Below are 16,589 nucleotides of genomic sequence, written 5' to 3'. Positions count from 1 at the left end.
GAAATTGATTGGAAATTTCATTATAAGATGACTCACTTTCAGGTGTGATTTTTTTCTAAAATTCCCCATTTCAGAATGAAGCTGCAAAGGAATAAGAAACGTCGTGGGGGCTTACCCGCAACTTGAGAGGAGCAATGTTCTTTTGGGCTCCGCTCCACAGTTCTTGAATCAAATCCCCGTAGCATTTAGCCATATGCCCCTTCATTCCTATTGGATTTGTCCTGGAATTTAGAACAGAATTCGTTCCGTCAATTATCTGTTTGGCTACTTAGGAATGAGTTCATGGGATTTTGAAAAGAGGCAGACCTCGTCTTACAAACCCAATGAGAACTAGAACTTCCATCACTAAATAATGTGCCGTTAAGTGAATCGCACCAGGGTTTAAGACCTGGTCTTTTTTCCCTATGTTGTTATTTATTTATTGGTTCAATTTATATGCCGCCCTTCTCTGGAGACTCAGGGCGGCTTACAATGCGTTAAGCAATAGCCTTCATACTTTTGTATATACCTGCTTAGTAGGGCTTTCGGGCCCCCCTAAGTGGTGTTCTTTTTTATATAAAGTCAGCTTATTGCCCCCACAATCCGGGACCTCATTTTATCTACCTCGAAAGGATGGAAGGCTGAGTCAACCTTGAGCCTGGTGAGATTTGAACTTGCAGTAACTGCAGGCAGCTGGTGTCACTTAACACCACTTTAATCTGCTGTGCCACCAAGGCTCTTAATCGAATCATTGTGGTTGTTAAGCAAATCCGGCTTCTCCATTGACTCTGCTTGTTGGAAGCCCTCTGAGAAGGTGGCAATGATGATCGTTGTGACTCCAGGATGAGGCAACTCATTATAAATACATGGGGTTGCTAAGCACCCACATTACTGACCACGTGACTATGAGGCAGGGGTGAAATCCAAAATTTTTCCCTACCGGTTCTGCGGGCGTGGTTTGGTGGGCGTGGCAGGGGAAGGATATTGCAAAATCTCCATTCCCTCCCCACTCTGAGGCCAGCCAGAGGTGGTATTTGCTGGTTCTCCGAACTATTCAAAATTTCTGCTACCGGTTCTCCAGATCCTGTTAGAATCTGCTGGATTTCAACCCTGCTGTGAGGATACTGTGAGAATCATAACGGCAAGAACTAGTCACTTTTAAAATGTTGCTGGGCCGCTTAAATGAAAAGGAATGAATTATATCTATACTCTCAAATTACAGTACTTTTGACAGTGATAGGGTGCATTTTGGATTCAAGTTCTGTTAAGATACAGCCTATTGTGCCTTAAAATGGCTTCTACTGCACAGTACAGTGGAGTTGTCATGGTAACGGCTTCACAGTACTCCACAAGGGGGCTCCCTCTGGTAAGTGAGATTAGTTCTTAAAAAAAAAAAAAACCAGGCAACGCCAGGTTATCAGCTAGTAGTTCAATAAAAATGTTAAATGAGATAAAGGCTAGATCTCTACATGCAGGGATGACATTTCTGTTTGTTTGTTTGAGTGATTTGCAGGCCTCTCAGGCAGGGAACCCGTAGTCCTTCCTAATGTGCAGAAAAACTAGGCAAGTAATAATGTTGTTATTAGAACCAGGAAATCAGCAGCAAACAAAGACAGCCCCTTCCATTTCTGGTGTGTTTGTTCTCACTATTTGGATCGCTTTACAATACAGCTAGTCCTTGACTTGCAAGCAGCTGCTTAGCAACCGTTTGAAGACCCGTTTTTGTTTTTGTTTTTGATTTATATGCCGTCCTTCTCCAGAGACTCAGGGCGGCTTACAGTGCGTTAAGCAACAGCCTTCATCCTTTTGTATATTTTATACAAAGTCAGCTTATTGCCCCCACAAACTGGGTCCTCATTTTATCTACCTTAGAAAGGATGGAAGGCTGAGTCAACCTTGAGCCTGGCGAGATTCGAACTTACTTTAATTGCAGACAGCTGGTGTTAAATTACAGTGCTTAGTCTGCAGAGCTATCCAGGCTACGTCCCGGTTTTGACGTATTGACAGCCCCCCACCCATGGTCATGTGACTGCATTTTGGGCACTTGGCAACCAGCCTGCATCTATGGCCGCTTGCAGCATCCCACAGTGATATAACCGCAATTTCTGTTGAAAATTGGCATTTATTTCCAGTTTCTGGCAAAAAATGCCCCATAATGAACAATAGGTTCGCTTAACAACACAAGGTTCACTTAAATCACCATGGGGATTCATTTAATGTCAAAAATAGGTCGTAAAATCAAATCAGTCACATGATGATCTGCTTAACAGCCATCACAACTTACGACTGTAATGAGCAGGCTCCATTACAGCTGTAAATCGAGGACCACCTGTAAGCACACACACACACACACACCCATCACAACCAATTCTGTTCATATTTCAATTCCTCCTTGAATCACAGGTGAGAATTACCTGTTCAGCTCATACAGATGTCGGCCAGAGATGAAATACTGGGTAAGAGGTTGCGTATTACTGACGCACTGGATGCTCGAATTCATGAAGCACGTGTTCCCCAAGTTGCTTAAGCCCGTGGCCCCTTTTTCTGTGGGAACTGGGAGAAAGGAAGAAATTATGGAAATCAGCAGGACATTCATTATGAATAATTATAAAAGCAATAGCGCTTAGACTTATATATCGCTTCACAGGGCTTTACAGCCCTAAGTGGTTTACAGAGTCAGCATATGACCCTAACAATCTGGGTCCTCATTTTACCGACTTCGGAAGGATGGAAGGCTGAGTCAAACCTTGAGCTGATCAGGATCAAACTCCTGTCAGTTGGTAGAGTTAATCTGCAATAGCAATATAGCACTTAGACTTATATACCGCTTCCCAGTGCTTTACAGCCCTCTCTAAGCGGTTTACAGAGTCAGCATATTGCCCCCAACAATCTGGGTCCTCATTTTAGCCTCCTCGGAAGAATAAGAATAATTTTATTTCTATACCGCCCTTCTCCCGAAGGACTCAGGGCGGAGTACAGCCTATTAAAAGCACAAGACAAGGATGGATGGATGGAAGGATGGAAGGCTGAGTCAAACCTTGAACCGGTGAGAATTGAACTGCTGAACTGCTGGCAGCCTGCAGTCAGCAGAATTTGCTGCAGTACTGCATTCTAACCACTGCACCACCACGGCTCTTTTATTATAAATTATAAATTTATCATTATAAATAATGATAATAAACAGTACATTATCTATGCTGGAGGCGGTTTCTGGATTGATGGCAGATTCCACCTCCCCGCCTGTCCATCGTTTTGGTTATCATATTGATACGTTCTCGTTGTGTTCCTTTTTTATTGTTTATTTTATTGTTCTATTATTTTACTTCTGTTTTGTTTACACTCCTTTCATTTTCTTTCTTTTTATTATTTTACGCTTCCTAAAGTGGATGGCATGGGGAGATAGATGGTGAAAAAAAATTTTTTTAATTTAAAAAAAAAAATTCATGTTTTATTTATTTTATTTATAATAGTTTTCATCTCTGTGGGTCTTCTCTGTGGGGGCACCCACTATCTGGAATGAGCTCCCCCCGGAGATACGGAGGATCCCGGATCTGTGCACTTTCCGCCGTGCTCTTAAGACCCTCCTATTCCAGCAAGCCGGCCTGGCCTAATTTTCTCTCCTTTCTTTTAAATTTTTAAACTGAAATTTTAATTTGTTTTAAATTATTGGGATTTTTAATTGTCTTGGGCTAAATTATTTAATTTGGTTTTAAATTGTTTCTAACTTTTGTATTTCTGTATTTATTCTGTGCCTGTTCACCGCCCTGAGTCCTTCGGGAGTAGGGCAGTATACAAATTTAATAAAACATAAACAAACAAACAAAACATCTCCATTGAACAGTGCGTGAACTGGGTACAATTCTTTAAAAAAATCATAGTTCACATATTTGTTGTTATATTCGTTACAAGGACATTAATAACATAACTATTTATCAATATAATTTACAATAGTACATAACATCGTTATAAACTTCTCTTCATAGTAACCTTTTCTTTTCTTATATCTCCTCCTTCCTAACTTCTGTTTCTAAAAAATGGAAAAAAAAAATTTAACTGACAAACAATATTAAGCTATGCACCAAGTGCATACAGGGAAAAAGGGAGAAGAAGGAGACAGATTTACCTCCTGTCTCCTGATTCCTTATTGTAGGAAATTAAAGTGGCAACCCCAAAAAGAATTTATTTTGTCCCTGTCAGCGTCCCAGCACTGACATATATAAAGAGAAGAGAAGCTTGAACTTTTGCCTACTAAATCCCTTTGAAGATTCTGTCTCCTCGGAGATGGGAGAGTGGGGAGACATTCCTGTGATCTGACGAAGAAGAGATGAGGAAAGTGGCTTGGAAGATAGCCAATGAGAAGCAGAGAATTGGGGATCGGAAAGGGAGGGATTGGGGGGTAAAGGTCAGTACTGACCGCAAAAGAGCCAGGATCAGATCGCTGTGCTCAATAAAGAGAAAAATTTCCTCAAAGATCGGCAGTTTGGAAATTCATTTATTTTGAGATAGCATCGAAACCTGACAGACTCACCATATGTTAAGAATGGTGGGGAACTGAAATGGTACCCAATGCTAAAAAATATTTTTAAGATAGCAGCAAGCTAGGAAGACTTCAGTTATAAGCCCGGTTGGGCGTTAGCATCTATCTATGGTTGCTATGCATAGCCTTCCATGTGAGCCTGAAAAAAGATGCTCTAACTTTAAGCATCTGCTTAGGACAACTTCCTGAAGTCTGAAAAAGGCTGGGGTGTTTAAAGGCGAGATGCCACCCTTGACCAAAAACATCTTTCCCTGAATCATTTTCGAAACAGGCGACAGCTTGATAAATTAAGCCCTCCCAAATCCGATAGAAAAGAAATGAAAGCGAGCTTTCAAAACAGCGTGCGGCATTCCTTGCAGCCAGAATTAATTCACTTCGATCTGCAGAATAACTGAAGGAGTTGAAAGGGATTTTTTGGGGGCTGGGGGTGGGGTTGTCTTCTAGACCAGTGATGGCTAACCTTTTTGCCATCGCGTGCCAAGTAGGGAGGGAGGTTCGCACACGTGCCCACACCCATTATTCTATGCGTCCCACCCCGCGCATGGGACCCCTCTCTCCCCTGCTCCTGGCACGTGATGGCCCGGTAGGCCTGTTTTTCTTTCTCACCTGGCTCCAGATCAGTGGTGGGTTCCTCCCGGTTCGGTCCGGCCAAGCCGGTAGCGGTGACGATATGACGTCACCGAACTGGTTCTCCCCCCCGCCCTCTCACCCCCCCACGTTATTCTTATCTTTTATTTCGCCCCACCCCCAATCTATTGCTGCCTCCTGAGTCCCAGCTGATGACTAGAGGGGAAAAAAACTGTTGAAACTCTTGCCACGGGCCTTCAAAGGGCCATCCTACAGCTGATCAGTGTTAAAAGCAAACAAATGAGTCGGGTCGTAAGTGCGAGGACTGGTCATAAGTGCGAGGACGTTCCAGAAATGACTGACCAGCTAGCCACGTCCACCTAGTCACATGACCTCCAAGCCTTGATAAGTACAGTGGTCTAAGCACCCTGTTATTAACACAGCTGCCTGCAATTACTGCTGGTTCGAATCTCTCCAAGGCTCAAGGTTGACTCAGCCTTCCATCCTTTCTAAGGTAGGTGAAATGAGGACCCAGTTTGTGGGGGCAATAAGCTGACTTTGTATAAAATATACAAAAGGATGAAGGCTATTGCTTAACACATTGTAAGCCGCCCTGAGTCTCCGGAGAAGGGCGGCATATAAATCAAATTTAAAAAAAAAATAAAAAAATAAAAAAGCCACACCCAGAAAATAAGCCACGCCCACAGAACCGGTAGTAAAAAAATTTAGAACCCACCCTTGCTCCAGATCCTCTCTATCCATCTGGGGAGGGCGAAAACAGCTTTCCCCACCCCATCAGAGGCTCTCTGGAGGCCTGAAAAAGCCCGTTTCCCAACTTCCGGTTGGGCAGGAAGTGACGTTTTTTCCTGTCTCCAGCCTCCAGAGCCTCTCTAAGAGAGCCTGTTTCCCTACTTCTGGTGGGCCCAGAAGGCCTGAAAATCAGCTGGCCGGCGCGCGCATGCGCTGGAGCTGAGCTGGCATGCCAGGTGACATGGCTCCATGGGCCACCTGTGGCACGTGTGCCATAGGTTCGGCATCACAGTTCTAGATTAACCCCTTGCCCAAGCAGGCGACCCAATACCGTTCTGCACGAGTGGCTGTCAAATTTCTTTTTTTTAAAAAAATCTCCAGTGATGGAGCATTCGCAACTTCTGGAGGCAAGTTGTTCCACTGATTAATTGTTCTGACTGTTAGGAAATTTCTCCTTAGTTCTAAGTTGCTTCTCTCCTTGGTTTCCATCTGTTGCTTCTTGTCCTGCCCTCAGGTGCTTTGGAGAACACTTGACCCCCTTCTTAGTGACAGCCTCTCAAATAGTGGAAGACTGCTATCTTGTCACTACTAGTCCTTCTCTTTCTTAGATTAGACATATCCAGTTGTTCATTATTTGTTTTAACCTTCAGACCCCTAATCATTTTTGTTCTCCTTCTCTGTAGTCTTTCTAGAGCAGGGCTGCCAAACACTCTGGCCAGGGGTGGGCTTCAGATCCTTTAGCAATGGGTTCGCTGCCCCGTTGCTGGATGGGTGTGGTCATGGTGGGCGTGGCCTAATCGACTGCCTGCACCATGGCGAGGGAGGATGTTTTTCGTCCTCCCCAGGCTCTGGAGGCTTTCTTTGAGCCTCCGGGAGGGCGAAAACTGCTTCCCCTGGTGTCCGGAGACCCTCCGGAGGCCAGAAACAGGCCCATTTCTGGACATCCAGAATCTCTGGTAGGCCCTTTATTTGTCCTCCCAGACCCTCCGCACAGCCCCTGCACTTACCTGGAATGATGAATGGGCCATGTGGAGACTCGTAGGAGGGGTGGAGCGGGGTGAGCATGGCCAGCCAGGGATGGCATTTGGGGGTTTGCTGAACCCCAGCGATCCTTGGTTGGAGGATCGCCCGAACCCTACCAATCCCCCAGGAGCCCACCCCTGCTTCCAGCCCACGCACTGGGCATGCCCACGCCCGGTTGAGAGAAGGGAGAAAAAGTCCTGATACGTCATGTGATGCCACAACGACGTTTCACACCCCTGTTCTAGACTCTCAACATCACTTTTGTATCATGATGATGACTAAAACTGGACAGGATCTACTAGCTTGGATTTACCAATTTACTACCAACTTACGAGCATCGTCTACCAACCCACTAGCACCATGATGGCAAACCTATGGCACGCGTGCCACAGGTGGCACGTGGAGCCGTATCTGTGGGCACACAAGTGTTGCCCTAGCTGAGCTCCAACACACATGCATGTGCCCGCCACCTGATTTTCAGCCCTTCCGGGCCCACCGGACATTGGGAAACGGGCTATTTCCAGTCTCTGGAGGGCCTCTGGGGGGGTCAGGAAGGCAGTTTTTGCCCTCCCCAGGCTCCTAGAAAGCCTCTGGAGTCTGGGGAGGGTGAAAAACGGGCCCACTGTTCTATCACTTGCCAAAAGCTGGGGAAGCGGGGGGGGGGTCCACAAGCACATGTGCGGGGGTGCGGGGTGCATTAAATTATGGGTGTGGGCACACATGCCCGCAAACCCCCTGCGCTCCCCCCATTTTTGGCACGCGACAGCAAAAAGGTTAGCCAACACTACACTAGCAGGATTTATCTGCTTGGGACTCCCAACAGCTCATTCTCTTCATGTGTCAACCAAAAATTGACTTCCGGAAGGTCAGGGAGTAAGGAAGCAGCACTTACCTTTATGCCTGTCAATTTTACTGCTGTTTGCTATAAATGACATCTCTTCCGGCCAGCTCATGTCTTTATTGCGAACTGCAAGAACAAGAGATCAAAGTTTAGCTGGCATCAACTCCATTGCATTTAAAACAGGGGATCACCAACTTTTTGGACCTCAGGGACCACTAAATTCATAATTTTAAATCCCGCGGACCACTAATATGATCTGCCTAATGACTGGGTGGGCGGGCGTGACTAGGTGGTCATGTGACTGGGTGGGCGTGGCCAACTCAATGTCACTCATGTCAAGGGGCACCTCGTCAGCCTCTACTCACCCCCTCCCCTCCCAGCCACTCCTCGCTTTCCTGCCCAGGCTCCTTAGGGCTGCAACAGGAAGCAGTTGTTGGAGCTAAACAGCCACCATGAGAAAGAGTTGGCAAAACAGCTGGCTCAGTTCAAATTGGATCTGACCGAGAAGGAGGCTCAGCAGAAGCACCTCACTGAGGACTAGGAGGATAGGCTTTCCAAGCAGAGGGAAGACCTGCGGGAGGGCAAGGCCAGGTACCAGCGCCTGGAGGCTCAGAGGACTGAGATGGTCAGCCAATTCCAGGACAAGATGCAGTCCCACTGGAACAAGGCCCTCCGGCTCTTCGTCACCAGTGGCTCTTCCCTCCAACCTTTGCCCAAAGCCCCGTGTCAGGAGGCTGAAGCAGACTCCTAGTTGGAATTTCTGTCCCCCTCTGACCCACACAAAAAGACCCCGAAGGGGGAGACTCTCTGCAGCAACACAAACGTTCATTGCACGTATCCGGCCCAAGGGCCGTAGTTTGAGGATCCCTGATTTAGTGCAATATAAAAAATGCAAATAATTTTTCTGCGGACCACCAAATTTTCTCACGGACCACCAGTGGTCCACGGACCACCATTTGGTGACCGCTGATTTAGAATGCAGCTGACTCCAATAACATGAGATAGAAATGACAGCCTCTTTACAAAGACAGAAGGATCTTTATATTTATAAATATCACAATGTGGTTTGAAGCCAGAGAGCTGTCCGTTGGGGCTGTTGCCATCAAGGATCCCGACAAAAGGATTAAAAGTTCTCAGCCCGGAAAGAAATCCTCAGATGTTTGTAGGTGAGAAATTTCTGAACAAAAACTCTTCTTTTCATGTATTGTGCATCGGATTTGGCCCCCAGCTCTCCGGAAAGGTCATCGTGTTAAAAAAATACAATATGAACTTCCAATGATAAATGAATGGGAAAAAATAACAATAGAGGGGGAAAGAAGAATTCTTAAGTTAATTAACCAAGCCTTTCCTCTAAGGCTCATATTAAACTTTTTAAGAATGAGTGTGTCAACTTGAAGCGAATCTGGCTGAAGCCACCTTTTCCTGCCTCATAGTTGCCACAAACTCTGAAGAGGGTGGAAGGGGGTGGGGGGAAGTAGATAGACTAGCTAGCAGTCAAAACAAAAAGCTTTCTCGTGGGAACCAAGGTCATCCCAACAGCTGCCAGTTGAAGGAGAGGAGAGACCAAGCAGCCCGCCAACTACTTTAATTGGACAATGTGATCTGTGACATTCGGGGGAGGGAAAGAAGTGCTCTTTTAATTAGGCTGAAACCGCGGGAAACTTTAGAGTTGGTTTTCACTAGCTGTGCCGATATGATGTATCCAATAAACATGCTCTTTGAGGAATCTACCTGCCTCGGAGTTCTGCTTTTGGTGCAGTAATGGGATTCAGCCGGTTCTGTCCGGTTCGGTAGAACCAGTAGTGCCGACTGCAGTAGGCTCCGCACACCTGCCCGGATGTAATGCCATCCTATTTAGCCATGTTTTGGGAGCTGTGCGCATGCACGGATGGCACACGTGTGAGCAAAGAGCATGCATGGAAGGTGCGTTCACATTTGTGTGCGCACTCACATTTGCGAACCGTTAGGGAAGGTAAGTGAATCCCCCCTCTTTTGGCAGATGTATTACTCGGAGTGATTAGCAACAATATAGGAACTTTTGGGAATTGTAGCAAAGGGAGTTTGAGCTTCCTTATTCTTCTGTTGCTCCAGGCAAAACCTCACTAGATTGTCCTCATTTTGCAGTGACTGAACTTGGCAACTAGAAGAAGTGTGGACTTCAACTCCCAGAATTCCCCATTGCCACCCACGAGTATTAGGTTAAAGCCATGGTTATCTTCTACCTTCTATAATTAAGTGCTGTTCATCTTGAATATTCAGGTATTCCAGCGTGTGATCCTCATCATCAAGAAGAGTAAGGTAGTTCTGTAGAGAAAAAGAAAACCCGCTAGTGAGTTTCCTTATCCTTACAACAGCAAAACCTGGTGACCAGAGAGAGCTGATCTTGCATCCTTCCTTGTAAATTCGGACATTTTGCGAATCCTGAGTTATACTGTCTTAACGCAAAACCAACATGTATATTTCCATATAGCTTGGCATGTACTGGTGGCTCAGTGGTTAAGGTGCAGCCAAACTCTGCCCGCAGTCTGGAATTCGATCCTGACCGGCTCAAAGTTGACTCAGCCTTCCATCCTTCCGAGGTTGGTAAAATGAGAACCAAGAATATTGCGGGCGATATGCAAATGCCTTGTAAACTGCTCAGAGAGAGCTGTAAAGCACCATGGGGCTGTATATAAGCTTCAATGCTATTGTTACGTTCTTCCCAATCCGATGACCAGCAGATACAGCTAGTCCTCAACTTACGACTGCAAGTGGGACTGGAACTTCTATCGCTCAGTGTAGTGGTTGAGTGAGGTGCGCCCGATTTCACAATCTTTTTTTTTTTGCTGTGGTGTTTAAGCAAAGTTCTTAAGCATGTAATGTGGTTGTTAAATAAATACGGCTTCCGTCATTCACTTTGCTTGTTGGAAGCTGGCCTGGAAGGTTGAAAATTGTGATCACATGGCCCTAGGACAAGGCAGCCATTGTAAATACGTATCATATGGCCATAAGTCAAGGACTATCTATACCCTAAACCAGTGATGGCTAACCTTTTTGCTGTTGCGGGCCAAAAGTGAGGGGGAGCATGGGGGGGTGTCACACGTGTGCATGCCCACACCCATATTCAATGTGGCCCGTACCCCCGCACATGCGCATGCGGCCCCCCTGCGCTCCCCCCATTTTTGACACGCGATGGCACGATGGGCCTGGTAGGCCTATTTTTCGCCCTCCTCAGACTCCAGAGGTTTTCTTGGAGCCTGGGGAGGGCGAAAACTGCCTTCCCCACTCCCCCGGAGGCCCTCCGGAGACTGGAAATGGGCCGTTTCCCGATGTCCGGTCCCACCAAGAAAGGCTCTGGACCCTGGGGAGAGCAAAAAATGGGCCTTCCGATCCCACCAGAAGTCGGGAAATGGCCCGTTTCCAGCCTCCGGAGAGCCTCCGGGGGAGTGGGGAAGGTCGTTTTCTCCCTCCCAAGGCTTCTAGAAAGGCTCTGGAGCCTGGGGAGAGCGAAAAACGGGCTTTCCCCACCCCTCGGAGGCTGGAAACATCCTGTTTCCCGACTTCCGGTGGACCCAGAAGGCCCAAAAATCAGCTGGCCGGTGCGCACATGCGTGCCAGAGCTGAGCTAGGGCAACAATGACCACAACGAAGGCCAAAGTTTCAGTTGCTAAGTAAGACAGTTAAGTCCATTGTGCCTCATTTTACAACCTTTTTTCCCGACATCTCTCGAGTGAATCACTGCAATTGTTAAGTGAGTCATGTGAGAAGTTAAGCGAACCTGGCTTTCCCCACTGACTTTGGTTGTCAGAAGCTGGCTGGGAAGGTTGCAAATGGTGATCACATGACTCTAGGACGATGCAAGCATTGCCAACCCACGTCAATTGCCAAGCACCCAAATTTTGATTACATGACAGAGGGATGCAGTAGCAGTCATAAGTACGAGTCATAATTCATTTGCTTAGCACCGTTGTAATTTCGAATGATTACTAAACAAATTGTTGTGGCCTGTCGGATGCCGGCCCCTCCAGCAGCCAAATCAGAGGAGGAGGAGGAGGCATGGGAGTCAGGGCCAGCATCAAGGCAATCCGAGAGTTCCAAGGAGGGAAGAAGGAGTAGAGCTGTCAGAGAGAGAGAGACAGAGGCAGAGCCTGGGCTGTCCGTCAATCCTCAGATGGAGAGTCAACAGCCCCCAGATCTGGAGGTGGCTGATGAGGAAGAGGAACAGCAGGGTCCAGTGCCTGACGTGCAGATGCACAAAAGGCAGAGGAGAGGAGAACAGGGGAAATCCATGGGCCGATCCTTGGGAAGGAAGAGTCACTGTTGCTAGAGAAGCCCCACCCTAGCTCTGGGGATAAAAGGCAGGGGGCGGAGATGAATAGATGTTAGTTAGTTTAGTTAGTTTATTTGATTTGTATACCGCCCTACTCCCGAAGGACTCAGGGCGGTGAACAGCCAAATAATAAAATACATAAATATAAAAAATTTAAAAAAACAGATAAAATCGAATTAAACCATTTTGGCCCAGACAAATTAAAACACCCCAATAATTTAAAAACAGATTAAAATTTACATATTAAAAACAGGGAAAAGATTAGGGCAAGCCCGCCTGGTGGAATAAAAAGGTCTTCACAGCGCGGCGGAAGGTGCGCAGATCCGGGATCCTCCGTATCTCCGGGGGAAGCTCATTCCAGACAGTAGGTGCCCCCACAGAGAAGGCTCTCTCCCTGGGGGCCACCAGTCGGCATTGTTTGGCTGACGGCACCCAGAGGAGTCCCTCTCTATGAGAGCGTACCGGCCGGTGGGAGGCTATTGGTGGTAGTAGGCGGTCCCGTAGGTAACCAGGTCCTAAGCCATGGAGCTTAGATGTGGCAGACAACTATTCATCTCCCTGCCGGATGGACTCGTTAGCCTGTGGCGAGAGAGAAACTTTTTGCTAGGGCTGCTGGAGTTCCTAATAAAAGAAATCTTTGAGTTAATTTCAGAGGGTTGGTTGTGTTTGGGGAGTTGGGTCAGAAGACAAATGGTTGTAAGTTGAGGACTATCTGTATGCTGGCTCTGCACATCCCAGAAGGGCTGCCTTAGCATGTCTGAAGTAAGCTGCAATCAAAGGAGGAATGACTAACTACTAATACCAAACACCTTTGTACCAAAACAGGCCTTGGATCCCAACATTCAGATTTAGTGTTTCAACTTCCAGCCACCACGCACGGGCTGAGAGCCCCAACAGTTTCTTCTCCATGATTCCGCCGTTACCTCGCTGTTGTACAGCCACAGGCGCATGTCCTCCTCTTTCATCCTCAGCCGCTGCGACAGGTATTCGTGGATCTCCTTGATGGTCTGGGTGCGACTAAAGCAGCCGGTGTAGGCCAAGACCCTCTTCAAGGGGGCGCTGGGCGATGGGACGTTCCCTAAGTTCACAAGCAGACAGAAACGGAAATTAAGAGCCAAAGGGGCAAGATACACTATGGGGGTCTCCAAACTTGGCAACTTTTAAGGCTTGCGGACTTCAACTCCCAGAATCCCTCAGCCAGCATCGTGATGCTGGCTGAGGGATTCTGGGAGTTGAAGTCCGCAAGCCTTAAAAGTTGCCAAGTTTGGAGACCCCCTGTGCTCAAGAGCGTGCAAATCAATGTGCGTGGGTCGATCTGGACTTGCTGGTGATTTTAGTTGTTGTCTGGATGGGTCCCTCTTGCTTAACTTATTACAAGAGTCTGAAGCAAAAGTGGGCAGAGAACACAGAGACAGAATGGCTAAGTGAATGCACAGCCTGGCATGTGAGTAAATTTGCAGGCCTCAACACAGGCAAAATCGGGTAAGTGAAAATATTGGGCTGTCTGGGAAGACAAAATGGGATCTAACAGTTCCAGATATCAAGGCAACAGGTGTAAAAAGGGTTAGATGGTTACTATCTGGTTCTTTTTCAGGTAGGGGTCTCCACGCGGCCCGTTTTGGATGCCAGGTTAAGTGCAGGGACTGCATGGAGCCTGGGGAGGGTGAAAAATGGGCCTCCCAGAAGTTCCGGAAGTCTGGAAACGGGCCCGTTTCTAGCCCCCGGAGCCCGGAGAGGCCATTTACACCCTCCCAGATGCTCAAGGAAAGGCTCCGGAACCTGCGGGGCCCCGAAAACACACACACCTCACTGTGGTGCAGAAAGCCGAGTAGGCCATGCCCACCATGGCCATGCCCACCTGGCACCCGGGCAGAGAAACGGTTGCTAAAATTTTTGAATCCCACCCCTCATGCGCGCATGCATAGGGGGGTGGGGGAGCATGGGTGTCGTGTGCACATGCGCACGCATTGCATTATGGGTGCCGGCACGCGCTGTCACACACGCTTTTGGCACACGAAGAGAAAAAGGTTAGCTATCACTGCCCTATACCATTTCAGACTGATGGTTATCCTTGGTAGCACAGTGGTCTAAAGCACCCTGTTATTAACACAGCTGCCTGCAATTACTGCAGGTTCGAATCTCACCAGGCTCAAGGTCGACTCAGCCTTCCATCCTTTCTAAGGTGGGTAAAATGAGGACCCGGTTTGTGGGGGCAATAAGCTGACTTTGTATAAATATATACAAAAGTATGAAGGCTATTGCTTAACGCCTTGTAAGCCGCCCTGAGTCTCCGGAGAAGGGCGGCATATAAAAATAAATAAATAAATAAATAAAAATAAAATAATAAAATCCAATCTCTTCTTAAAAACTTCCAGTGTTGGAGCATTTACAACTTCTGGAGGCAAGTAGTTCCACAGGTTAATTGTTCTCACTGTCAGGAAATTTCTCCTTAGTTCTAGGTTGCTTAGTCATGAAAACCAGACTTTGGAACAGTCAATCTCTCTCTCTCAGCCCAACCCACCTCAACCCATTGTTGTTGTGAGGAAAATAGGAGGAAGGTGTGTTGGGTATATTCTCCATCTTGAAGTGTTTGTAAAAATAATAAAAAGTCAAAATACAAATAAATAACAAAGTTTGCTAAAGTATTCTGTCTTAGTGTTTTCTTTTCCAGTATGGGCCAATGTATAAGCAGGCCCTGTTTGATGGGGAAAAAATATGCCTGCTTTTGTAATAACCAATACGATGAACTTAAAACATCTAGTTTGATCCAAGCAAGGCCAGAACCTTGATTTATTTGCATGCAGGTTAATGAAAAACAGCAAAATTTGAATTTTTCAATTTCTTTGTCAGGCAGCAAGCATCCCTCTCCTTTCACACCCTGGTAATTTTTCCCGTGTCTTCACCATCAAGCAAAGCATCCTCTCTCTGTATATAATACAAAGCCATTCCGCCCCCCCCCGCCCCCCCGCAATCGAAAAGCGAGAGATTAAGAATAAGATTACAGCAAGAAAGCATGTTGGGATGGAGGGCAGGCTCACGAATCATGGTTGATTTCACCGTTAGTGCCGAGCGAACAAACACCAAATCACATTCCGATAATGTATTATGAAAATCCCCCCTCTTCCAAATTGGGGGATTTCGATGTGTTGAAGGGAAAGCAGCTCCGACCACCAGATACTGAATCAAGTTTTTGATAAGCAGCTGGCTGGATTTTGTTATATTCGGATTAATATGAGCCACCGATTTTCACCGATCGGGGGGGGGAGGAGGGTTTTCCTGAGACACCCCCCCCTCTCTTTTTTTACAGGTGGCAGAAGCAGTAAAAAAAAACCCCAACCACACACACCCAAAGTTGAAGGTTTAGAACGAGCGTTTTAAGCAAACTCTTATTAAAGGTCAACACAGCATCCAGTTTTTCTTCTAAAGACTTGTCTTACCCAGCTAATATTATTTGGATTGCAGGAATTCAGCCATTATCTGGCACCAAGGCCAGCTGGTAAGGACAGAGACCTTGAAAAACACTGTTTCCCAGATGCATCGAGCTTCTTATCCAAGGGACATGGAGCTCACTGGCTTTTCTCCACCCCAAGGAAGACTGTTGCCAGGAGAGGAGAACTGTGGCAAGGAAGTGGCTTTGGCAGCCAAGTTTCTAAGAGGCCAGGAATTTCTCACAGGAAATAATTCTTTTCTTTGATTGGCCCTCCACAAATTACCTTATTAAAAAAAAACTCTTGTAATTTTAAATTGTTTTTATATTTATACACTAGCTAATAACCTGGCGTTGCCTGGTTTTTTGTTTTTTTTTAAAGAATCAATCCCCCTTACCAGAGGGAGCCCCCTTGTGGAGTACAGTAAAGCCGTTACCATGGCAACTCCACTGTGCTGTACAGTAGAAGCCATTTTAAGGCACAACAGGCTGTATCTTAACAGAACCTGAATCCAAAAGGTACACTATCCCTGTCAAAAGTACTGTGACTTGACACCATAGATATAATTCATTCCTTTTCATTTCAGCGGCCCAAGCGTTCCAGAGTTATGGTGGAACACTCACACGCACTCACACCCCCCCCAAGGGGTGTTAGAGGTGTCTTACCCCCACAGTATTATTTTCCAGAGAGTAAGTCATCATCTTATCACATCCCCCTTAATCCTTCGGTAGGGTAGATTAGGGGTGTCAAACTCGATTTCATTGAGGGCTGAATCAGGGTTGTGTTTGACTTCAGGGGGAGAGGCAGGAGGAGGCGTGATCAGCTCAAAGTCAGTTGTTTCGGGGGCGTCTGTGGTGGGCTGAGTGTTCTGCCAGTGAAAACAGACTCCTGCACTCCGTTTCCAGCTGTGACGGCCTCCTGCAACCCTCTGTCAGAGAAAACAGAGCTCTGGAAGGCCATGCGTGGCCCACATGAGTTCCGTTTTAGGCTGCAACGGCCTCTTGCAATCCTGTGCCAGTGAAAATGGAGCTTAGGAAGGCTGCCCGCGGCCCTCCCAAGCTCCATTTTCACTGGCAGAGGCACCGCGGGCTGGTCCTTCACTGTTTCCAGGGTGGCACCATGGGCCAGATCTAAGCACCACACAGGCTAGATCCA

The 16,589-nt window shown here is 46.9% G+C and overlaps 1 protein-coding gene across 1 annotated transcript in view; it reads right to left on the bottom strand.

The window, feature by feature from the left end:
* USP32 (ubiquitin specific peptidase 32) overlaps positions 1 to 16,589 on the bottom strand; it is a 223,798-nt gene that overhangs the window by 28,497 nt on the left and 178,712 nt on the right. The window contains exons 17-21 of the mRNA XM_070932007.1: positions 12,930 to 13,084; positions 9,920 to 10,001; positions 7,749 to 7,823; positions 2,394 to 2,532; positions 116 to 221 (exon numbers count right to left, since the gene is read on the bottom strand). Coding sequence (XP_070788108.1) covers positions 116 to 221; positions 2,394 to 2,532; positions 7,749 to 7,823; positions 9,920 to 10,001; positions 12,930 to 13,084 — 557 coding nt within the window. The remainder of the gene's footprint in view (positions 1 to 115; positions 222 to 2,393; positions 2,533 to 7,748; positions 7,824 to 9,919; positions 10,002 to 12,929; positions 13,085 to 16,589) is intronic.

The sequence above is a fragment of the Pituophis catenifer genome, unplaced genomic scaffold (genome assembly GCF_029215685.1).
Source record: "Pituophis catenifer annectens isolate HBS135680 unplaced genomic scaffold, rPitCat1.0.hap2 SCAF_1, whole genome shotgun sequence".
Lineage (NCBI taxonomy): Eukaryota > Metazoa > Chordata > Lepidosauria > Squamata > Colubridae > Pituophis > Pituophis catenifer.
This window is presented reverse-complemented; position numbering and strand designations above follow the sequence as displayed.